This window comes from Camelina sativa, chromosome 13 (genome assembly GCF_030686135.1).
Source record: "Camelina sativa cultivar CO46 ecotype springtype chromosome 13, ASM3068613v1".
Classification (NCBI taxonomy): Eukaryota; Viridiplantae; Streptophyta; class Magnoliopsida; order Brassicales; family Brassicaceae; genus Camelina; species Camelina sativa.
Window position 1 is genome coordinate 2,851,074 of NC_141892.1, and position 22,791 is coordinate 2,873,864.

At 37.7% G+C, this 22,791-nt stretch overlaps 5 protein-coding genes across 7 annotated transcripts; 3 read left to right on the forward strand and 2 right to left on the reverse strand.

The window, feature by feature from the left end:
• Nucleotides 1-1,883: 1,883 nt before the first annotated feature.
• Nucleotides 1,884-3,816, forward strand: LOC104734763 (putative pectinesterase 49). The gene is made up of 5 exons (XM_010454407.2): nt 1,884-2,239; nt 2,355-2,633; nt 2,728-2,931; nt 3,042-3,280; nt 3,485-3,816. The coding sequence occupies exons 1-5, from the start codon at nt 2,033-2,035 to the stop codon at nt 3,642-3,644; spliced, it is 1,089 nt and encodes a 362-aa protein (XP_010452709.1). The 5' UTR covers nt 1,884-2,032; the 3' UTR covers nt 3,645-3,816.
• A 942-nt stretch (nt 3,817-4,758) lies between these two features.
• Nucleotides 4,759-6,563, forward strand: LOC104734762 (putative pectinesterase 50). Its single transcript, XM_087480275.1, has 5 exons — nt 4,759-5,069; nt 5,241-5,519; nt 5,627-5,830; nt 5,922-6,160; nt 6,275-6,563. The coding sequence occupies exons 1-5, from the start codon at nt 4,866-4,868 to the stop codon at nt 6,432-6,434; spliced, it is 1,086 nt and encodes a 361-aa protein (XP_087336401.1). The 5' UTR covers nt 4,759-4,865; the 3' UTR covers nt 6,435-6,563.
• A 1,846-nt stretch (nt 6,564-8,409) lies between these two features.
• Nucleotides 8,410-10,769, forward strand: LOC104734765 (glutamate dehydrogenase 2). The gene is made up of 7 exons (XM_087481611.1): nt 8,410-8,841; nt 8,956-9,069; nt 9,198-9,494; nt 9,627-9,743; nt 9,837-10,087; nt 10,181-10,256; nt 10,332-10,769. The coding sequence occupies exons 1-7, from the start codon at nt 8,734-8,736 to the stop codon at nt 10,602-10,604; spliced, it is 1,236 nt and encodes a 411-aa protein (XP_087337737.1). The 5' UTR covers nt 8,410-8,733; the 3' UTR covers nt 10,605-10,769.
• On the reverse strand, nt 10,758-12,006 carry LOC104768952 (cyclin-U4-2-like). Its single transcript, XM_010493060.3, has 2 exons — nt 11,525-12,006; nt 10,758-11,212 (listed from the first exon to the last, which is right to left on the reverse strand). Exons 1-2 carry the CDS (start codon nt 11,893-11,895, stop codon nt 10,930-10,932), a joined length of 654 nt encoding a protein of 217 aa, XP_010491362.2. The 5' UTR covers nt 11,896-12,006; the 3' UTR covers nt 10,758-10,929.
• A 1,061-nt stretch (nt 12,007-13,067) lies between these two features.
• LOC104772152 (3-isopropylmalate dehydrogenase, chloroplastic-like) lies at nt 13,068-21,417 on the reverse strand. 3 transcript variants are annotated; one of them, XM_087480276.1, is made up of 12 exons: nt 21,295-21,400; nt 20,677-20,929; nt 20,421-20,550; nt 20,208-20,319; nt 19,969-20,133; nt 19,799-19,885; nt 19,622-19,692; nt 14,048-14,093; nt 13,849-13,956; nt 13,698-13,751; nt 13,453-13,605; nt 13,068-13,370 (listed from the first exon to the last, which is right to left on the reverse strand). In XM_087480276.1, exons 2-12 carry the CDS (start codon nt 20,891-20,893, stop codon nt 13,269-13,271), a joined length of 1,245 nt encoding a protein of 414 aa, XP_087336402.1. In that variant the 5' UTR covers nt 20,894-20,929; nt 21,295-21,400; the 3' UTR covers nt 13,068-13,268. The 3 variants fall into 3 exon arrangements, with proteins under 3 accessions (XP_087336402.1, XP_087336403.1, XP_087336404.1); XM_087480277.1 differs by lacking the exons at nt 14,048-14,093; nt 19,622-19,692 and having other exon boundaries at nt 21,295-21,417; XM_087480278.1 differs by lacking the exons at nt 13,698-13,751; nt 13,849-13,956; nt 14,048-14,093; nt 19,622-19,692 and having other exon boundaries at nt 21,295-21,417.
• Nucleotides 21,418-22,791: the final 1,374 nt, after the last annotated feature.

Genomic DNA, 22,791 nt, shown 5'->3' on the forward strand with positions numbered 1-22,791 from the left:
CCATGGTCAAATCTCCGGCGTATTACCATGCCCCGTCCAATATTTAGACTTTTTAGTTTTTGGTTAGGATATTCGAAATTTTTTTATAAGCTTCATCGTCATATTATTATGCTCATGTTACATTTAAGCGATTTTTTTTTTTTGACGAATTCGAGTTTATATTGATGATTTTGTAAAATCATGATATCAGCTGATCAATTAGCCAAAGTTGCGGATAAAATCAATCCGAGTAAGAATTAAAATTATTTTCTATTTTTAGAAATTATTACACATGTGTTTTTTTTACATATTATTAAAATGTAGATGAAATTAAAAATATTTTCATCTTACATATTATGTAACGTACAATCACTTTTACCCATCGTAATATAATTGAACCATCATCTCTTTTCATATCATTATCACATTTTTTATCATCACTAAACCTACCATTATCTCTTACCACCAAAGAAAAACGCTTACCGCCATATCATTTCAATAATATCAATACTTTGATCTACATTTTAATCAATGAAAGAATTTTTTTATATATTTTAAATAATGGACATGCATATAAAATTGACTACTTGGTAACGTTCCACTCTTTATGTGAAATATACGAAGCAGCTAACCGGTAAATTAAACAACTCTTTACGTGAAATATTTGTAGCATCTAATTAATCGATAAAACAATTTTGGTACTTTTCCATGAGCCTAGGGAAAGCTCGAGGTTAAATTAAAAAATGTGCTATTCTATTACAATTTCTCCTAACATAAACATGAGAAACTTGGAAAGAACGGATAGATCAAGAAATAATACCGTGATAGATGTGGTATTTATGGATATGTCATAAATTTGGCCATTTCACATTTTGGTAAGCTCTCAATCTCCTTCAAAGAAAACCGACATGAATCTTCGAATTCATGCTTGTTGCATAGCTGCTAACAAGGTTTGTGCTTCTGCTTCGAGTGGCAATGCCGTAGAATGTAGTATCAATGCTCCTCAACTATGTAATATGCCACATGATCTCGAAAAATCCAACCCCACTTTACCTATTGAGAAAAATAATAAACGTTGCATCATAGTTGCATATTAAAAACGGTATCATTGGCCTCTCCAATGTTGAGAAACACAAAGTTCTGCTGTTAAAATAGTTTGGTTTAAATAATGGCGAACTGCTGGTTCCTCGTGGATCGTCCTTCCAGCCCGATTCCTCCCTCAACATTAGTTGAGGGTAGATCCAAACGTCCTCCCCCTTCCCCCCTGATCCTCCTGATCCATTTCCCCTTCCTTCCCTCTCTGTCTTTCCTTCCCTCTCCCCAATTTCTCCACCCACAAGTTCCCCAACTTCTACTCAATCTGATTACTTTAATATGGAGAGAACCATTCTGGCTCTCCCAGCTCACCACAAATCTACTCATGTGGTAGTAAATCCCCAGACACAAGCAATATTTAACTCTTATTACAAGAGTATGGGTCAAAACCCTAGATCTACTCAATCGGATACTGTAGCAGAAGGAAAAACTGTTGCTCATACTGATGGTCTTCTTAGCACTCCCCCGCCAAAGGTTGTTCGGCGGTTCTTTAGTCACTCGCTAGCATCTGACTGTCCTTTTAATGTTAACAAATGATTTTGACTCGAATCTTTGATCGATCTCTGATTGATTATTATTGAATCAGAATATAACAAATGGAAAGAAATATAATTGAACGGAAAAAAAATATATACTATTACTTATTATACAGAAACAAGCTTCTTAATTGGATTTCATATTAATCACTCACCAAGTGCATGAGAAATGAGAAATTACTCTTTATAAAAATTCAAAAATTCTTGAAGGAATATAAACCACAAACGAGAATGTCAAAAGGAAGGCGAAAAACCACAAACGAGAATAGCAAAAAGAGATCTATCCGGTCTGGACGATCCGGACAAGTATATAAAAGTCCCTTCAACGGCTTCTTCATCTCTTCCATTCTTAAAAGTAAATAAATAAATAAATATTCTTTTCTTTTCTTTTCTTTTTTATATTTTTAAATAAAATAAAATAAATGATGGGTTACATCTCTCTGTCCCTGATTGCATTACTTGTAGTTTTTGCGCCACCGGTGGTTCTAGCCGACGATATAACTCCGATTCCCGCGGAAAAAGCCCAAGTTGAGCCATGGTTCAAGGCCAACGTTCAACCGTTTCCCGCGAGACGAGGCACACTCGACCCCGCTCTCGAAGCTGCTGAAGCATCACCACGTATCATCACCGTATGTACATCACAAGTTTATTATATTTATAAGATTAATTCTTTTATTATGAATCCAGCTTTCGTTTTGTGCATTTTTCCATTTCAATCAATGCACACTATTAATTTTAATGCAGGTGAACCAAAAAGGAGGCGGCGATTTTACGTCAATAAACGCAGCGATCAAGAGCATTCCGGTAGGAAACAAGATCCGTGTGATCATCAAGTTGGCTCCTGGTGTATACAAAGAGAAAGTCACAGTTGACGTAGGCCGACCATTCGTTACATTGCTTGGCAAACCTGGTGCTGAAACCAACTTGACGTTCCATGGAACCTCCGCTAAATACGGCACAGTAGAGAGTGCGACGCTTATCGTCTGGGCCAAATATTTTATGGCAGCCAACTTACACATTTTAGTATGTACACATTCTAAAAACTTAATTAGTAGCTAGTATAACACTTAAAGGATTAGTTTGTAATGTTTTTTTTTTTTTAATATATTTCCTATAGAATACTGCTCCGATGCCGAAACCAGGTACACAAGGACAAGCTCTAGCTATGAGGATCAACGCCGATAAGGCTGCTTTCTACAACTGCAGATTCTATGGTTTTCAGGACACTCTTTGCGACGATAGGGGCAACCATTTCTTTAAGGACTGTTACATTGAAGGAACCTATGATTTTATTTTCGGAAGAGGAGCTTCCTTGTACTTGGTACGTGTATACTTTAATTAGTTCTTCTGATCTGTTTAAATACATTTAATTATTACGCATGGCTGATTAGTGATTACTACGTCGTGTTTTATTTTGTTTTTGATCCATAGAATACGCAATTGCATGCTGTTGGAGATGGATTAAGAGTGATCACAGCACACAATCGACAGAATTCAAACGACCAAAGCGGGTATTCGTTTGTGCATTGCAAGGTTACTGGAGTCGGAACCGGGATCTACTTGGGTAGGGCTTGGATGAGCCACCCTAAGGTCGTATATGCCTACACTGAGATGTCCAGTGTCGTCAACCCATCCGGATGGCAAGAGAACAGGGTGCGCGAGCATGACAAGTAAGTCTATCGATTTGAATCTAAATTACGTAAATGTATACACGATTTCCCAAATCCAAAATGATAAGAATTAAAAACCAACACTAGACACTAGTATATAAGAGATAATGTTTAGTTTTTTCATATTTTTGAATTTTGAATTTCTCAACTCGATATATTGCGGCAAAATTTTTTTTTGACATTGTATAACATTATGAATGATAGGACGGTGTTTTATGGAGAATACATGTGCACGGGACCAGGATCACACAAAGCTAAGAGAGTGGCACACACACAAGACATAGACAACAAAGAAGCTAACCATTTCCTTTCCCTCGGCTACATCAAAGGCTCTTCCTGGCTTCTCCCTTCTCCCGTTTACTAAACTACACCTCTTCGTAACAAAAATTCTATAATTTTCACCCAAAAAAAACATGTATATGGTACACAGTTGTACATTTTATTCTCTAAGAAATCCTCTCTTCCTGTTAATGATGGAGGAGTAGAGACTTGTGTAATTTTGGTTCTATTATAATAAAGTCGATTATTGATAAGAACTACGACGTACTGGTTAATTATGTATTGATCTATCAAATCATCAAAATTCAGTTGGTTGTACATCATTTAAATCATAAACCCTAAACCCTATATATATGGGTTTGGATGATGCGAATGTGTTATGATTATAGTGTGATGTGACTGATTAATAATATGAATTTATCAACTTTTTGAAACTAATGATAATAATTTGGGGGAAATTTTGTAAACAAAATTAATAAAAATGGATGTTACTTGTTATATTTTTGGTTGGTTATATTTTATATATTGTAATTTTAACTATTTAGTTTCAATTGTCGAAGCAACAACGTGATTTAATAATTTTTTCACCAAAACGTGATTTCACTATGAATACCAAATATGTGATTTTGTAATTTTAGAGAAAACCACGATTTGGAATCATATTTGACCTAAGTAATAGTTTTAGTAAAACATTATAGAATTGGTATTTGATTAAAAATTATAGTATAAAAAAGTTACGGATTTATGTTTTAGGAATAAAATTATGTAAGTTTTTATCCTAATAATTGGCATTACCATACACATGGGAAAAAAAAAGTACATATAGTCCTATAAAAAAAGGTGTGAAAATCACTAACAAAACTTTCATTTGACGTAAAGAAAACACCAAAATTAAGTTACCACTGAACTAAGTATTCCTGTGTAGCAATTTTACATTCAAACATAAATTGTTGGTTAGGTCCTTAATTTTGGTAAATTCATAAATAGAAATGCAATAATAGAGTTCTTTTTGGAGGAGTCAATATTCAACAGTAAATTTTCCTTTTCGTAGATGGCGATAGATAATTACAACAAAATCAAATGCTTCAAGAAATATAGACCACAAACGAGAATAGAAAAAATAAGTTCTGTCCGTATCTGTCCGTTCAGACATCGACAAACAAGACAAGTATAAAAACCCCTTTGATGCTTCTTCATTTTTTCCATTCTCAAGGTAAATAAGACTAGTAAAACGTAGTTTTTTTTTTCTTCCATTTTTCATTATTTTCTTTTATTTTGAAAAATAAATAAAAGAAAATAATAAAAGATGGGTTACATGTCAATGTCCGTGGTTGCATTCCTTGTCTTTTTTGCTTCGCCAGTGGTTCTAGCTACCGATACAGATCCTATTCCAGAAAACAGGGCCCAAATCCCGCAATGGTTCCAGAACAACGTTAAACCCTATTCCCAGAGAAAGGGCAAGCTAGACCCCGCCCTCGATGCTGCTGAAGCATCACGACTTATTATCACCGTACGATACAATTCTAATCCCATTTTGGTTTAATTTTAATTTGATCTTTAAAAAAAGAAAAAAAACTAGGTTTGAGTATCTGGCTCGGTTTAAAAAAAAAAAAAAAAAAAAAAAAAATGGTTTTAGTTGTGTGTGTGCTAATTCGAATGAAAAATGGAAACTTCATTACAGGTGAATCAAAAAGGAGGAGGAAACTTTAAGACAATAAACGAAGCGATCAAGAGCATTCCTACAGGAAACAAGAACCGTGTGATCATCAAGTTGGCTCCCGGTGTGTACAATGAGAAGGTCACGATCGACATAGCTCGACCATTCGTTACGTTGCTTGGTCAACCTGGTGCGGAAACGGTCTTGACTTACCACGGGACAGCCGCTAAGTATGGAACCGTAGAGAGTGCAACTCTTATCGTCTGGTCTGATTATTTCCAGGCAGCTAACCTCATCATTAGAGTACGTGAAATATATTCCTTCTACGTTGTTACATTACATTAAAGATTGATTGCTACTAATCTAATTTATGTGTACATTTGATTTTTTTATTTTTTATTATTCTATAGAACACTGCTCCAATGCCGAAACCAGGTTCACAAGGACAAGCTCTAGCTATGAGGATCAACGGAGATAAAGCAGCTTTCTACAGCTGTAAATTCTACGGTTTTCAAGATACTCTATGCGACGACAAAGGCAACCATTTCTTCAAGGACTGTTACATCGAAGGAACCTATGATTTTATCTTCGGAAGAGGAGCTTCCTTGTACTTGGTAACTTCATTATCTTTTTTAACATGATATATGTTATATATATAACACATGATTTTTTTAATGATACATATATTTGTATATAATTCGATAGAACACGCAATTGCACGCTGTTGGAGATGGGTTAAGAGTGATCACGGCACAGAGTAGATCAAGTGCGAACGAACAAAACGGATACACGTTCGTGCATTGCAAAATCACTGGAACAGGAACCGGAATTTATTTGGGCCGGTCTTGGATGAGCCACCCAAAAGTCATCTATGCTTTCACAGAGATGACCAGCGTGGTCAACCCATCTGGATGGAGGAAGAATTTCAACCGCGGATACGACAAGTACGAAACATTTGATCATTATCATCTCATTCACATATAGTAACTCAATCAACTACATTTTATAAATCTGATAATAAACTGTGTATTCGATATTGTACCTTGTGTGGAATACAGGACGGTGTTCTATGGGGAATACAAGTGTTTCGGACCAGGGTCACACGTAGCGAAGAGAGTGCCTTACACACAAGATATTGACCAAAACGAAGTTAGGCCTTTCATATCTCTTGGTTACATCAAGGGCTCCACATGGCTACTTCCTGCTCCCAAATACTGAAATATTTCTTAAAACAAATTATTGGTTGTGATAATTTTTTGTAATCATCGTTTGTCAGCGACATGTTCCCATCGATTAATTAATTTTTTATATTGTTTGAGATATGAATGCGATAAATATATTTTTGTCTCTCTCTATCTAAAGCAATAGTGCATCCCAAATTTATTCGTTTCGTTATCATCATAGCTCAGAAGTTTGTGGTGTTTTTTTCCCTATATATATATTTAGCAAATCCTATGAGTCTATAATTTTCCAGAATGTCAAATTTAAGATAAATTATATTCACACACCATTGAGTTCATGATGTATATGTTTGAAGTACAAACAAAGGAAAGACCAATCTGTCCATGATATGTTTTTATTAAAATTTTGTTTTTATAACAAAAGAAAACGTAAAGACAAAAAATATACTAGTCATATATATACATTACGCACATTGTCTCGAGTTCATCAATTTTATAGTTCTAGTTGCAAATGTTAACTTATGAATTAAGCTAGCTTCGTCTTTCTTTCTTTTTTGTCGGCCTTAGCTTATAGTATTAATGTATAATCAAATAAGAGATGCATGCATATATATATAAAAAAAGACTATTTAATTAATTAAAAGACCCAATATGGTCATACATAAGATAACTAAAAGAAACATTGGATATGAACACCGACGAAGCCTCCGAGTAGCCGCGTCACAGCCAGGTCAGCAGAGAGTCGCCATCCAATAACAATGAACAAAAAAAAACAAAAAAAAAAACAGCTTTTTTCAACGGTTCAGATAGCAACTTTTGCAACGTGTGTTGGTTGGGTCCGGATCGAGTCTGACTAAGATTCCGCGAATCTGGTTCTTACGATTCAAGACCATCGGATTTTTAACGGCTCAGATTGCGTAGAAACCATTAGTACGAAATTGTCACGTCCAGCAGCGAGTCACGTCCCCTCCTTAATGAACTCACTCCTTGATTTTCGCATCTCCTCGTGGATAACATTGACGGTTCTTTCACGTTTTGTTGATCATATATAAACAACATATACATACACCTATTGTTATAAAAGTTTTAAATTGTTTTTAGTTGTTGTAGGTCATATTAATCTACAGTATATTCGGATTTATAATTTCACCAAATTATGGCGAGAGTTTCCTAAAATGCGCTTTAAAATACACTAAATGCATGTTTCAAACGTGGAGCTTATGTAATCAGGCTCTGCATGTTTATCCATAATTTGCTGTACTATATCTCTCTATACGATAAGATTATGTTAAATGTATTCCTCAAAATATTAAATGTCTGATAAGTCATACCAGTAAGATAAACAATTTTTGAAAAAAGAGCTATGCAAATAGTAGTATTATTTAATCAACATGATGGTAAAAAAGAAAGTCACATAACACCTTCCCTAAAAAAAGTCTGTCCCAGCTCCATCCTTGTTGGGACTCCACGAAACCAGTTATAACAAAAAAAAAAAACTAGGACGGAAATCGGACTTTTTTTTTAAGAAAACCAATAGTGAAATTTTTCTTTTAGTTTGATACAAATCTCTAATTTTGATTATTATAATAAGAACAGAAGAAAAACACAAACAATTATTAAAATATTTATGTTAACTTCATTTTAATCTTCTGATAATATGAATTCATTTTTAGCAGAGTATATATCAAAACGCGAGGGATGTTTAGAGGTTGTAATCAAATTCTATTTTGTTGATATGGTCAATAAAAGACATACATATTCTGATTTTATATATATATATATATATATATAGGAAATTTAAACTGGAATATTTATCCTTTTTTTTGTTTTTGGTGATAAAAATACATTTTCCCTCTTTTGAAAGATACATACATACATACGAAGTAGAACAGAAATACATGTTTGACTAAACAAAAAAAAAAAAAAAGGAAGAAAAAGATAGATTGTCAACAAAAAAAAATCGGAAATAGAAAAGTAGGGGTAGAAGAGTCATTTAAAAGGATATGTTTAGTGTTCTGGGTGGGTCTGACGTAGGATACGTCAAAAATAATATCCCAAAAAACAAATCTCTTCTTTCTCTCATTCAAATTACGCTTTCCCCTACAAATACTCAATTCCTTCTCTTCCCAATTCCTTCACAAGTTGTGAATCACAACAAACCCCAAAACAATTCTCTTCCCAAGATTTTGTTTTTGTAATCCACCCCATTTCTATTTCGTAGATTCCTCCGATCATCAGATACAAGTTCTTTTTCAAACCTTGGATCTTTCCGATAACTTTGGATTTTTGTTTCCCCTATCTGAGTTTTGTAAAATCTCATTAAAAAAGGTGAAAAGATGAATGCTTTAGCTGCAACGAACAGAAACTTCCGTCATGCATCAAGAATCCTGGGTTTGGATTCCAAGATCGAGAAGAGTCTTATGATCCCTTTTAGAGAGATCAAGGTTTGACTTTTCTTTTTCTTTTTTCTTTTTTTTTTTTTTTTTTTTTTAGTACAAATTCGTCTCAAATGTTGTTGGGATTTTTGACTTTTTGTGATCGATCGATCGATTTCTCAGGTGGAGTGTACGATACCTAAAGACGATGGAACTCTCGTTTCTTACATCGGATTCAGGGTTCAACATGACAATGCTCGTGGACCCATGAAAGGTGGAATCAGATATCATCCTGAGGTTTGCTAAAAAATCTGACCTTTTTCTTGAATTGAAAAGCTTTTGGTGGGTTTGCTAAAAATCTGACCTTTATTTGGAATCTAGGGGATCTGGAATTTTATGAGGGTTTTGTTTTGATTTTTTGAAAGGTTGATCCCGATGAAGTGAACGCGCTTGCTCAGCTCATGACTTGGAAAACTGCTGTTGCTGACATCCCATACGGTGGAGCTAAAGGTGGGATTGGATGTAGTCCTCGTGACTTGAGTTTGAGTGAGCTTGAGAGACTCACTCGTGTCTTTACCCAGAAGATCCATGATCTCATCGGTATTCACACCGATGTCCCTGCTCCTGACATGGGCACTAACGCTCAAACCATGGCTTGGATTCTTGATGAGTACTCCAAGTTTCATGGTCATTCCCCTGCTGTTGTCACTGGAAAGCCCATTGTTAGTTTCTCATTTTCTTTAACTTGGTTGCATCTGATGGTTTATTATTCTCTGGTTGATAATTCCAATGTTTTGTGTGGTGATTACCAAAGTTTTGAGCTTTTTGCTGTTGTTGGATCACTTTTGGTGTAGGATCTTGGTGGTTCACTAGGTAGGGAAGCTGCCACAGGACGTGGTGTAGTCTTTGCCACCGAAGCTCTTCTTGCTGAGTACGGGAAATCGATTCAGGGCTTGACATTTGTTATTCAGGTAAAATAAACTATCAGCTAATCTCAAGCTTAATTATTTGTATCATATGATGAGGAAGAGAAGTTGAGAAGATTTGTATTAATATGTCAACAGGGTTTTGGGAATGTTGGAACATGGGCGGCCAAGCTGATCCACGAGAAAGGTGGTAAAGTGGTTGCAGTAAGCGACATTACTGGTGCAGTCAGGAACCCTGAAGGTATCGACATCAACGCTCTGCTGAAACACAAAGACGCTACTGGAAGTCTCGTTGATTTCACTGGTGGAGACGCTATGAGTTCAGAAGAACTGCTCATTCATGAGTGCGATGTTCTCATCCCATGTGCTCTTGGTGGTGTCCTGAACAAGTCAGTACAAAAAAAACTTTTCACTCGTAACATCCACATTAACCGTATAAGATTTCACATTCTGATTCTTAAATTTTTCCATATATTGCTCAGGGAAAATGCTGGAGATGTGAAAGCAAAGTTTATAGTAGAGGCAGCAAACCATCCAACCGATCCAGAGGCTGATGAGGTAATGCATTGTTAACACAGAGACCCGTCCCTAAAGCTTCCTAAAATATAATCCTAATATGTTTGGTTTTGGCAGATTCTGTCGAAGAAAGGAGTGATTATACTTCCAGATATATACGCAAACGCAGGAGGAGTGACCGTGAGTTACTTTGAGTGGGTGCAGAACATTCAAGGTTTCATGTGGGAAGAGGAAAAAGTGAACTTGGAGCTGCAGAAGTACATGACTCGAGCGTTCCACAACATCAAGACAATGTGCCATACTCATTCCTGCAACCTCCGTATGGGAGCTTTCACTCTTGGAGTTAACCGAGTCGCTAGAGCCACCCAATTGCGTGGTTGGGAAGCTTAATTCAGCTGAATCCCCCTTATACTCTGTTTCTTTCTCTGTTTTCTCTGTTTTTTTTTGTTTCATTGTTACTGAAATATCATTGAGATTCCGAAATGGAAAAGGAAACAAAATGGATTTGAATAAAAACTAACAGATTGGAATAAAAGCTATTAATGGATTTTATGATCCTGAAGCCCCAATTCACTTCTCAAAGCAAAATGAAACAATAAAAATATATTCTTAGAACTATAAATTAATTTGAAGTTCTCAAAAAAGTTTGTTACATATCCCTTAAAAAGGTTTCATATGTAACATATCATAACATGATCTATAATATTCTAATGTATCAAACAGCAGCGGTGACTTGACTATTGCGATGGATAGATTGTGAATCTTCGTCGTATAAATGCATTAGACGAATCTTATCAAAACTTGTAAGCAAGAAAGAATCCGGAGAGTACACCGTCCTCATAACAGTCTCTCTTTGTAGTGAAGAACAATAGTCGTAGTAAGTAGAACATGTCACATTCAATTTGAATCCGACTCCAAATAAGAAGTCCAGCTCTAATAAGTTCATCTCCTCTGTGGTGATTCCTCCAATTTTTGCATAATATGCATTATTGTAACACCTACATTAGAGATAAAATGTTAGAAAAAAGGGAACTACAAGACTATACGAAGATAATATACACCCAACTCAACTTAAGGGTGTAAAAAATGTTAGTCGGTAGACGATAGACGGAATAACAAGTAACACAACTAGGCCAATATTTTTAGTTTTATATATTAGTTTACTAATAGTAGTTTTTAGAATAAAAATATCAAGAAAGAAAAGCTTGCATGCATCAATCCATTAAATTTGATTTTTTTTTTTTTTTTTTTTTTTTTTTGTATAAAAACACTAATCTTAGCGTTAAGAAAAAAAAGAGATGAGAACTTACAAGTCATCCATGAACTTGGCAGACACCAAGACGCTGGAGATAATGAGCCTATGGACATTATAGGAATCAATGGGCAAAAAAGGCTGCTTTTGTATGAACCGATCCAAATATATATACGCGACTACGTAACACGAGTCGCTACAATTTACGTACTTAAAGATCCTCTCCATATAGCTTCTGATAGATATCGAAGGTTTGGTCAGTGCAGAGAAAGCTGAGAACCTCTGGTGTTCCCCGAACGGACGGCTCAGATCGTCGTTCATCTCAGACACCCTTTGTAGGAGAGATGCCATAGCCGTTATGACACTTGGCATAATGATCTCAGCCGTCGGTTCTTGATTGTGATACATCTTCTGAATCTGATCAGCCATTCGAGAGAGATGTGTATGTAGTTTATTACATGGATTGGACTTGTTTTGTTGTTAGTCTCCTCTCTTGCCTGTCGGTTTGGCTGTGTTTATATAGAAGAAATAATATCTTAAATCTTGTATATATTAACACTAGTCATACGAATGATCATTGATTGGGATCTCACTACAAATTCTTTAAAAGTTATGATTTTATTTTCTTATCACCAACATGTAATATACAAAAGTACTTATTTTGATTTATGGTTTAATTGCAATATATTCTTAGCCCCAACCACTATATTTGGAGCCATTTGGCTGGCATATTGGAAACATAATGCTTTAATTTAATTAGATTAATAAAGTCACTAGGTAAGTGTCATTCAATTTATTCAGGCTTTATAGAGAGGAAGGATATATATATATATATATATATATATATATATATATATAAGATTGAAATATTTAAGATTTGAAGAAAAGAAGAAAACTAATTGGTTTAGTTGGGGATTGACATAACAATACTCCATTTTTTTTGTGTGTGTGTGTTTGTGAATTATCCAATGTTCTACGCTGAAATATGATTAGAGAGACCCAACAATATCGATAAAAGGATGCTACTATATTTAGCGCCACTAAGACAACGCCGTGTGGAGAAGTGACGAGCCAGGAGGAGGACCAAAGGTGCCAAACACGTTAAAGAGATAATGAGCAACATGTTGTGAGAATATTCAAAAGATCTGTGTATATTTAAGTTCACTGAATGCTTCTGAAGTCTTTTTCACTTCCTTCTCGTTATTTATTATTAATTGGAGTATTTTAGAAGATTATATCACAGTGTTATATATTCTGATGTGAAATAAATTGATCTTTATACCCTGTATCAATGATGACAACGACGTCGACAACAAAATTGATACCAAATTGGCAAATTCAGTATGAGAAGCTTGGAATCTCCCAACTTTGATCCTCCCATGTCTATAATTAGCTCCTCAATATAATTCATGAATAATAAAAAGATCAATCTCATTGCATAAATCTTATCAGCAAAAGTTTATTTGTGAATGTTAAACCATCTAAGGCCTTTCAATGTGTCACATTTGTACCTGAAATCATTACCAACAACATTGAAAAAAAGTGAACTGCATTTTTCTGATAAAACGAGCACCAAAACAAAACATAAATTAGAGGCGAGGTGACACAACAACGTCTAATTTATTATTACTGGAATACATTTACCACATACAACATCTAGATAAGAAGATCACCATCATAATCATTCTAGATACACACACAAATACACATGCAGTTTATTTTTTATCTTCAAACATATAAACAAACATGGTGCTTATTTGAATATCAAACTATAGATTATGCTTTTATTAAAACTTTTGCAGCTAATAAACCAAACTTCCAGTTGAGGCTAAGACTCTATTATCAACTTTGGCATCCAGGGATCTCAGTATCTCCTGCCCCATTCTCTTGCAACCTACCAGTATCTGTCCAGAAAACCAACTTGGTTATCAAAATCAGTAACCTAAAAATGTAACTTTTTTCTTGTATTGCTGAATGCTGACTTACAGTTCCATGAGTGTGAATATCACGTGTTCTGAATCCACGATCAAGAACATCGAAAACAGCATCTTCTATCCTCTTTGCAGCATTTTCTTCTTTCAATCCGTATCTCAAAAGCATTACAGCTGATAGAACACTTGCCAATGGATTCACCGTGTCCTGCAAAAATTACCTCAATATCAACATTCTTAAAATCTCATCCATTTCGCCATGAGAGACAAAAAAGGTATGTATGGTGGTGATGCAACAACCTTCCCATAGTGTTTAGGTGCAGAGCCATGTATAGGTTCAAAGATTCCAAGACCCTGTATCCCATAATTATATGAGAAAATCAAGAATCTCTTCTCAAACACATACACACACAAAAGGGACTTAGGTATTGGTTTGAATCGTGGTACTCACAGAATCACCAAAGGAAGCAGATGGAAGCAATCCTACACTTCCGGGGATCACAGCCGCAAGATCAGAGAGAATATCACCAAACATGATCCCAGTCAAGATGACATCAAACTGAAACATATATCACAAAGTTTAGTGAGAGCCATTCACTAGTCAAAGAGACATCAAGTGAATGACACCGCTGCAATAAGAAGACGATTACCTCTTTTGGGTGGCGAATAAGATCCATTGCAGCGGTGTCAATGAGTAGATGGTATTGATCAAGAGAATAAGCCTAAGGCAGCCATGGCCGTCCGTACAATTATGGGGCCGTCCGTACAACCAAGCAATAAGGCCGAGTCATGTAAGTGTGTAAAGACAATGAGGAGGCCTGCTCTCCTTAGGCCCATGAGAAGGATCTAGAATGTCGCTTGTAGCCGTTAGAGAGGAGGAACAAGTGGAGTCACGGGTTATGTTGTGTTTAAGGAGACTAGGACGGGTCACTATCACCGTTGGGATTAGTTCTATCTCTCTCCTTGTCCCTATCACTTATACGATCGGTTGGTAGAGGGTGTAGCCCTAATTTTCCCTTGATATATATAGACTTTAGCCTACATTGTAATATGTATTATTATGGAACAATAACCTAATCTTTTCTTCTTCCTCATTCTCTTTGTCTACCGATATCTCTCATCAATCTCTTGATTCTCTTCTTTATTCTACAAAGTCTTACATGGTATCAGAGCAAGTTCTTCGATTCTCTACAGTCTAATCTCATTCTCCTACTCATTTCTACACTCTAGTCTCCTTATCTTCGTTTCTTCTTACTCGCATCTCCTTTATTCTCCGGGTAAAAGCTTTACCCATCGGTCCATAGAAATCCGACCATGGAAAACGCCAAGCCCATTGTTTCACCGGTTGTCCTAAAGGGGACAAACTACTTGCTGTGGACAAGAACCACAAGAACCGCCCTTGGAGGTCGTGGCCTTTGGAGTCATGTCGAGTCCGACTATGTCCCAAAGAAAAACCCCAAAGGAGAGGACGCTTCCGAGGCGGAAGCGGAGGAAGAGAGCGAGAGGAAGGCCAAATGGTTCCAAGAAGACCAAGTTGTCCTATCTGTTCTCCAAAACTCTCTGGACACGCCTATCCTTGAGGCCTACTCATATTGCGAGACGGCCAAGGAACTGTGGGAAACACTTAAAGGCGTGTATGGTAATGTCTCTAACATGACTAGAGTCTTTGAGGTCAAGAAGGCCATAAATGATCTTAACCAAGATGATGTGGAGTTCACTAAGCATCTTGGTAAGTTCCGTGCACTATGGTCCGAGCTTGACATGTTGCGGCCAAGTACACTTGAGGCAAGTGTGCTAAACGAAAGAAAGGAGCAAGACAAAGTCTTCGGACTCCTACTTACCTTGAACCCGTCCTTCAACGACCTCTTGAAGCACATCCTAAGGGCAGAGAAGCTCCCCTCCTTTGAGGATATTTGCTCCCAAATTCAGAAAGAGCAAGGATCCCTTGATTTGTTTAGCGGTAAGGGGGAGCTTGCTTCGGCCAACAAAGGAATGTACAAGCAAGAGGAGAGGAAGTTGTTGGTGTGCGACCACTGCAAGAAGCGGGGTCATCTGAAAGACAAGTGCTGGGTTCTCCATCCTCATCTCAAGCCGGCCAAGTTCAAAGCCAACCTCTCAAAGGAAGCGGTTAGCGATAAAGGAGCCGGATCATCAAAGCAGGGAGATGAGGTGGCCATGACCGCAGCCTACGGAGATGTGGTGAGGAAGTCAGACCTTGAGGCTCTCATCCGCTCCATTGCTTCACTCAAGGAGTCTGGTATCTCTTTCTTTACTTCTAGGCCTAGCAAATCGCTTGTTATTGACTCGGGAGCCTCACATCATATGATTAGTAACCCTAGTTTAATTGACAACATAAAACCGGCCTTAGGAAATGTTGTTATTGCAAATGGAGAACAAATACCAGTAAAGGGAATAGGGGACTTGAAACTATTTGATAAAACCTCAAAAGCTTTCTTTATGCCTACCTTTACCTCCAATTTACTATCGGTTAAGAGGGCCACAAATGATTTGAATTGTTATGCAATCTTTGGTCCTAACAATGTTTATTTTCAGGATATTGAGACTGGAAAGGTTCTTGGAGAAGGGCAAGGGAGTGGAGATCTCTATGTCCTAGAGAAAACCGATCCAAATTTATCCTCTACTAAGTCTTGTTTTGTTGTTGATTCGAATATGGTGTGGCATGCTAGGCTAGGCCACCCACATTCACGTGCTTTAGGGTTGATGTTTCCTAATATTTCTTTTGATAATTCTACTTGTGAACCTTGTATTCTTGGAAAACATTGCAAGTCTATCTTTCCTAAGTCAACTACTATTTATGAGAATTGTTTTGATTTGGTTCACTCAGATGTTTGGACATCACCATGCCTATCTAGAGATAATAACAAGTATTTTGTGACTTTTATTGATGAAAAATCAAAATACACTTGGATTACCTTGTTGCCATCTAAAGATAGAGTATTTGATGCCTTTATCAATTTTCAAAATTATGTGACTAATCACTTCAATGCTAAACTTAAGGTACTTAGGTCTGATAATGGGGGGGAATACACAAGTTGCAAGTTCAAAGAACATCTCTCCAAGCATGGCATTCTCCATCAAACTAGTTGTCCCTACACGCCACAACAAAATGGTGTGGCCGAGAGGAAGAACCGGCACCTCATGGAAGTGGCGCGGGCAATCATGTTCCATTCGAGTGTTCCTAAACGATATTGGGGTGATGCCGTGATGACTGCATGCTACCTAATCAACCGAACACCAACTAGAGTTCTTCATGACTTATCTCCATTTGAAGTACTAAACAAATTTAAACCATCTCTTGATCACTTACGAGTTTTCGGCTGTGTTTGTTTTGTGTTAGTACCAGGAGAACAAAGGAGTAAGCTGGATGCCAAAAGTACAAAGTGTATGTTCATTGGCTACTCCACCACACAAAAGGGGTACAAATGTTATGATCCGGCCACAAGTCGACTATATGTCTCTCGAGACGTCCGGTTTCTAGAACATGTGGGCTACCATGACAAGAGGGATTGGAACAGCCTTAAAGATCTCTCTCACTCACCTAATGACCGAGCTTCGAGTCTACGGTTCCTTCTTGATCACCTTGGCAACCCATCTCCACCAACGGGTGCCGTGCGGCCAACACTAAGTCAAAATTCTACCGATGGTGGGTCTGACCAAGGAGATGCAAATGACAATGGTTCAGCCCAAGATGGTGAATCTCTCGGGTCTGGCCTACCCATAACCGGTGTTCCCGTCTCTGGCCCTACAACGGACACGCATGCTCCGGCGGCGGCCTCTACCGAGGAAAACACGGAGACGGCTCCTACGGACGGTACGTCCACCGTGTTGCCTAGCGTGGATCCACTTCCGGCACCAGTCCTGCGTCGGAGCACCAGACCTCGATCAGATCCCTCCACTTGGAAGAACAAGCGTGTCTATTACAACAGCCAAGCTGTCGCTCATCCCATTCAGTCCGTTTGTTCCCTTGAGCTGTTACCTGCTGATCACCAAGCTTTCTTCGGCCAAGTGGACGCCAATTGGATCCCGCAGACATATGATGAAGCTAAGGAACATCAAGTTTGGTTAGATGCGGTCAAGAATGAAACTGGCGCCATGATCCGGAATCATACGTGGGACGAATCGGATCTTCCTCAAGGCAAGCGGGCAGTTAGCTCCAAATGGGTGTTTACCATAAAGTATTTGAGCAATGGTGACATTGAACGGCATAAAGCCAGGTTAGTGGCCCGTGGCTTCACCCAAACCTATGGCGCGGACTACACGGACACCTTTGCACCCGTGGCCAAGCTCCATACGGTTCGGGTTGTGCTGTCTCTTGCTGTCAACCTCTCATGGGACTTATGGCAGATGGATGTGAAGAACGCCTTCCTTCAAGGTGAACTTGATGAAGAAGTGTACATGACGCCTCCTCCCGGCCTTGAAGACATGGTTACACCCGGAAAAGTCTTGAGGCTACGTAAGGCCATCTATGGCCTTAAGCAGTCCCCACGAGCGTGGTACCACAAACTAAGCTCCACTCTCAAGACTGATGGTTTTACGCGATCGGAGGCTGATCATACTCTCTTCACGCGTCGCACCTCTATTGGTTGGGTGGTGGTGCTCATATACGTCGACGACATCATCGTGACTGGTGATGATAAGGCGGCCATTCAGGACACCAAGGACTCTCTCAAGTCGGTATTTGACATCAAGGACCTTGGGGAACTCAAATACTTTCTTGGTATTGAGATTTGTCGCTCACCGGAAGGACTCTTCCTCTCACAACGCAAGTTTACTCTTGACTTGTTAGAGGAAACTGGCAAGCTTGGTGTGTCTCCGGTTGCTACGCCCCTTGATGAAGATTACCAGCTCAAGCGAAAGGGGGAGAGCTTACGGGCAAAAGAAGGCCGACCTAAGGAACCAATGGACGAGCCATTCTTAGACGTCACACGCTACCGCCGGCTTGTAGGTAAGCTGATATACCTTACTATCACACGACCTGACATATCCTATGCTGTGAATCAGGTTAGCCAACATATGAAGGCACCAAGCAAGTACCAATGGAGTCAAGTCGAAAGGATCCTAAGCTATCTCAAGGGCAGTCCGGGTCAAGGTATTTGGATGGGCAAGAATGACAACACCGAAATCGTTGGCTATTGTGATGCGGATTACAATGGCGACACGCTGGATAGGAGATCCACCACTGGGTACTGCACGTTTGTTGGAGGCAACTTGGTTACATGGAGGTCTAAGAAACAAAAGGTGGTTTCATGCTCTAGCGCCGAGGCCGAGTATAGAGCTATGAGGAAGCTCACTAACGAGATGACATGGCTGAAGGGCCTACTCAAGGACTTAGGCATCGAGACAAAGCAGCCCATGACCATGCACTGCGACAATGAAGCGGCTATCCACATTGCCACAAACTCAGTCTTTCATGAGAGGACCAAGCACATAGAAAGCGATTGCCACAAGGTGAGAGAGAAGATTGAAGAAGGAGTGGTGTTACCATGCCACACAAGGAGTCAAGATCAGCTAGCTGACATCTTCACCAAGTCTGCAAGCTCCAAGGTTTGTGATCACATCTACAGCAAACTTGGACTTGTAGACATTACACGGCCATGATCAAGCTTCCCTAATCCGTGGACAGCACACTCTTTTTCCCTTGACTTGGTTTTGTCCCATGAGGTTTTCTAAGTCAAGGTTTTTAATGAGGTGCTGCTTCACGGGTTCCAAGCTTAGCCATTTCACTCGGCTAAGCTTGAGGGGGAGTATTGATCAAGAGAATAAGCCTAAGGCAGCCATGGCCGTCCGTACAATTATGGGGCCGTCCGTACAACCAAGCAATAAGGCCGAGTCATGTAAGTGTGTAAAGACAATGAGGAGGCCTGCTCTCCTTAGGCCCATGAGAAGGATCTAGAATGTCGCTTGTAGCCGTTAGAGAGGAGGAACAAGTGGAGTCACGGGTTATGTTGTGTTTAAGGAGACTAGGACGGGTCACTATCACCGTTGGGATTAGTTCTATCTCTCTCCTTGTCCCTATCACTTATACGATCGGTTGGTAGAGGGTGTAGCCCTAATTTTCCCTTGATATATATAGACTTTAGCCTACATTGTAATATGTATTATTATGGAACAATAACCTAATCTTTTCTTCTTCCTCATTCTCTTTGTCTACCGATATCTCTCATCAATCTCTTGATTCTCTTCTTTATTCTACAAAGTCTTACAGATGGGTCACTTCAACCTCAGGATACTCTGAGGACATTTTCGTTACTCTTTCCCTCCACAATATCGAACCCTATATAGTTTCAAGAACAAACATTGAATCCTGGATCTAACACACACAAATCTCAATTCAAGCTTAGAATTAAACTCCTTTTTAAAAGATATATAAAGAACTTAACCTCCAAGACTGAAGCCTTGTCAACAGAGCAAAGTTTACCACGGCGTTGTTTAGCAATCTCAAATGCCACACGAGCAATACGATCAACCTAAGCAGAATCAGAAACAATCAAAATACTTTGTTTTCCCCCAACAAGAAAGTCAGAAAATCTCATAAACGCATGACAAATACCTCAGTTGAAGAGTAGGACTCGGTGCAAAACCCGACTTCATCACCTTGCTCATTAGTAGTAAAACCACGAGGATGTGCGTTGTAAATACCGCCAGTAAGCTCCCGGATGATCATTAGATCGACCCCTTGTACTGTTTCTTGTCTCAGACATGTGGAACCGATCAACTGAAACATATCAAAAAGGGTGACAAATACGAATGAGCAAATAACAAAAACGCAATAACGTAGTTTTTCTGTACCTGAGGGAACACTCTAACAGGTCTCAAGTTGGAAAACACATCAAGACCCGCACGAAGCTGCGATAACCCAGTTATAGGTTTCAAATGCTTGGGGTGATCATCCCATTTCGGCCTTTTGACAAAAAAAACCGCAACTTTCATATAAAAAAAAAAAATCAAACAATAAAAATTGCAACTTTAATTACAAAATTTGTAAACATTGTACTACTATACCATCCAGCAGCTCCGAGAAGAATAGCATCTGATTGCTTTGCCCTTGTTAACGTTTCCTCTGGTAATGGAACTCCCACCAGATCTAAAGCTTTACCTCCTATTGGCAACTCCTCGAAGCTCAATTCTAACCCTGTTACAGACAAAACCCAAACAAAAAAACCTAATCTTTGTCAAAAAAAAAAAAAAAAAAAAAAAAAAGAGGTATATACTTTTAGGTTTTGAGTCCAAAGTAGAGCGCAGTAATTGATGAGGAGACCTTCGAGTGATCCAGCTAAACGAAGCGCGTCCACAGCGACAGGGGTGACTTCGTTGCCGATGCCATCCCCAGGAAGCACAGCGATGGTGTACCGTTTCTTCGGTGTGTACGCGGCGCATCTGATCACTGACGCTCTCTTAATGGTCTGTTTGGTGACGGGCTTCAACGCAACCGAGTTCTTGATACTGATGACGTGGAAACTCAAAACTCCCGCCATATTGAAACGGATCTGCTTTTTTTTTTTTTTTTTTTTCTATATAAAATATAATTATTAATAATTTAGGTGTTAGTTAAACATCAACACTAAACAAATCAAAGATGAGAAACTTCACGATTAACCAAAAGAAAGAAAAGAAGAATCGTGAAAATTATATCACCAATCAAAATGTGATTAAACAAACAATCAAGTATTCAAGTATGATATTGCTGCATAAAAACCGTTGCTATTAAATAACCAACCATATGTAATTGTAAAAACAGAAGAAGCTGGTTCGAGATTTATAAAACAAGGATAATTTTAGAAATCTATATTCATGGAACAGAAGAAATATAGACCAAGCTTAGAGAAACAACAAATTTATAAAACAAGGATAAACAAATAGAAATGAATAACTGCACCTGAAGTTAGGGAAAATAGTCCACAATCTCTCAAATTGGTGAGTGAGTCAGTACTCTGAAATGTGGTTTACTTATCATGTGATTTTCTTGCACCACTTTCCAAGCTGCCAAGAAAATTATTGTGACTTTATGAGAAAGAAAGCTCTATTTAATACAGTACTTGATTTGTATTTTAGCAAAACTTTTTTATTTACGACCAATAGAAAAGAAGAAAAATATATATATACAGTTTTTTTTACCTCAAAATCTTTCTATTTTGTTTTGTCACTGCCACCAGTTCCCGTCTTTATTTTTATGGTTCATATTTTTTTAAATGATTTTTCGAGTGTTGTTTCCTTCGTGTTTTCGTCATACAAGATGAGTTTTTTTTCTTGATTCTTTCACTAATTATATATATAACCACATTATTATAGTTTTTTCTTGATAACTACTTCGTTAATGAAAAAAAAATCTGTTCAAACACAAGCTAAGGAGTTAACCATATTATATATATATATATATATCAAATTATTCTATATATAGTGTCGATTATATTGTAATAGCATAGATATTACTCATTCTGGGTTGATTTATGATAGACTTTTCTCAAGCCAAAGTGTAAACTCACCTTGTTAATTCATATACATAACCAGATGAAACAGAAACAAAACAAAACAAAAGCATACTAATAATACAATGTGGTGTCAGTGTACGTGGTTATTTTCAGGTTTGTGTAAAGAGTACCTGGCACTATCGTTGGCACTCGCGCGTGTTTATTTTGTGTACGGAATCCAACAACAAAAATGGCAGTGGGGACAGGTTACAAGCGCAATCAATTCTCCATGACGTAACCAGATTTTTTTTTTTTTTTTTTTTTTTTTTTTTTTTTTTAGAGATCAACAACGAATGATACTGCACTACCACATGCAGCTACCAATTATTGATTTACGCTCGATACTGGAAAAGCTGATTCGGCTTCTCTAAAGTTTGATTTATCATTTAATGTAGATATCAAAATATGATGTTGGATGAGTGATAAGAATTATATGATGAAATTTTAAAAGAGTTGAGTATTTTTAATGTCTATGGTATTTGGAGTAGTTTTTGGTTTTAGTTTTTGCAATTATCTATTTTCAAAGAAAAACCAATATGTATATATTTTGGTATTTTTCTTCAAAGACCATTCATCACTTCTTTTTTCAAAGAAAAAATAATCTATTAATGTAAAATGTTAAATTAGGGTCTGTTATTAGTTTCCAACTCAAAACTAATTAGTAACGAGTAGATCGACTCTGATCAATTATATATTACTTAAATCCCTTCATATTTTTTTGATGGAATCTTTCTCTACATAAAACAAAAAGGCAAAGACTAAACAAACTATCATTCAAATTTGTAAGAAACTAAAATATATCCCAATAATTGAAAACAAAAATCCAAATTCTAAAAACTATGTTAAAAACTACAAACATTCATGGCCAATATAATAAAAGATCACGTGGATGCTGTACGTTGAAA

Bases quoted from the DNA above. Each gene is read 5' to 3' on its own strand.
- LOC104772152 (XM_087480276.1), bottom strand. From the start codon at position 20,893: ATGGCGGGAGTTTTGAGTTTCCACGTCATCAGTATCAAGAACTCGGTT. The intron at 14,094-19,621 runs GTAAGACTTTGT...TCAATACCATCT, and splicing joins GAGGTTGAAGTGACCCATCT to ACTCATTGACACCGCTGCAA. The intron at 13,371-13,452 runs GTAAGTCAGCAT...TTTTCTGGACAG, and splicing joins ATATTCACACTCATGGAACT to ATACTGGTAGGTTGCAAGAG.
- LOC104734762 (XM_087480275.1), top strand. From the start codon at position 4,866: ATGGGTTACATGTCAATGTCCGTGGTTGCATTCCTTGTCTTTTTTGCT. The intron at 5,831-5,921 runs GTAACTTCATTA...ATAATTCGATAG, and splicing joins GAGGAGCTTCCTTGTACTTG to AACACGCAATTGCACGCTGT. The intron at 6,161-6,274 runs GTACGAAACATT...TGTGGAATACAG, and splicing joins TTCAACCGCGGATACGACAA to GACGGTGTTCTATGGGGAAT.
- LOC104768952 (XM_010493060.3), bottom strand. From the start codon at position 11,895: ATGGCTGATCAGATTCAGAAGATGTATCACAATCAAGAACCGACGGCT. The intron at 11,213-11,524 runs GTAAGTTCTCAT...TCTCTAATGTAG, and splicing joins GCCAAGTTCATGGATGACTT to GTGTTACAATAATGCATATT.
- LOC104734763 (XM_010454407.2), top strand. From the start codon at position 2,033: ATGATGGGTTACATCTCTCTGTCCCTGATTGCATTACTTGTAGTTTTT. The intron at 2,240-2,354 runs GTATGTACATCA...ATTTTAATGCAG, and splicing joins CATCACCACGTATCATCACC to GTGAACCAAAAAGGAGGCGG. The intron at 3,281-3,484 runs GTAAGTCTATCG...TATGAATGATAG, and splicing joins AGGGTGCGCGAGCATGACAA to GACGGTGTTTTATGGAGAAT.
- LOC104734765 (XM_087481611.1), top strand. From the start codon at position 8,734: ATGAATGCTTTAGCTGCAACGAACAGAAACTTCCGTCATGCATCAAGA. The intron at 8,842-8,955 runs GTTTGACTTTTC...TCGATTTCTCAG, and splicing joins TCCCTTTTAGAGAGATCAAG to GTGGAGTGTACGATACCTAA. The intron at 10,257-10,331 runs GTAATGCATTGT...TGGTTTTGGCAG, and splicing joins CCGATCCAGAGGCTGATGAG to ATTCTGTCGAAGAAAGGAGT.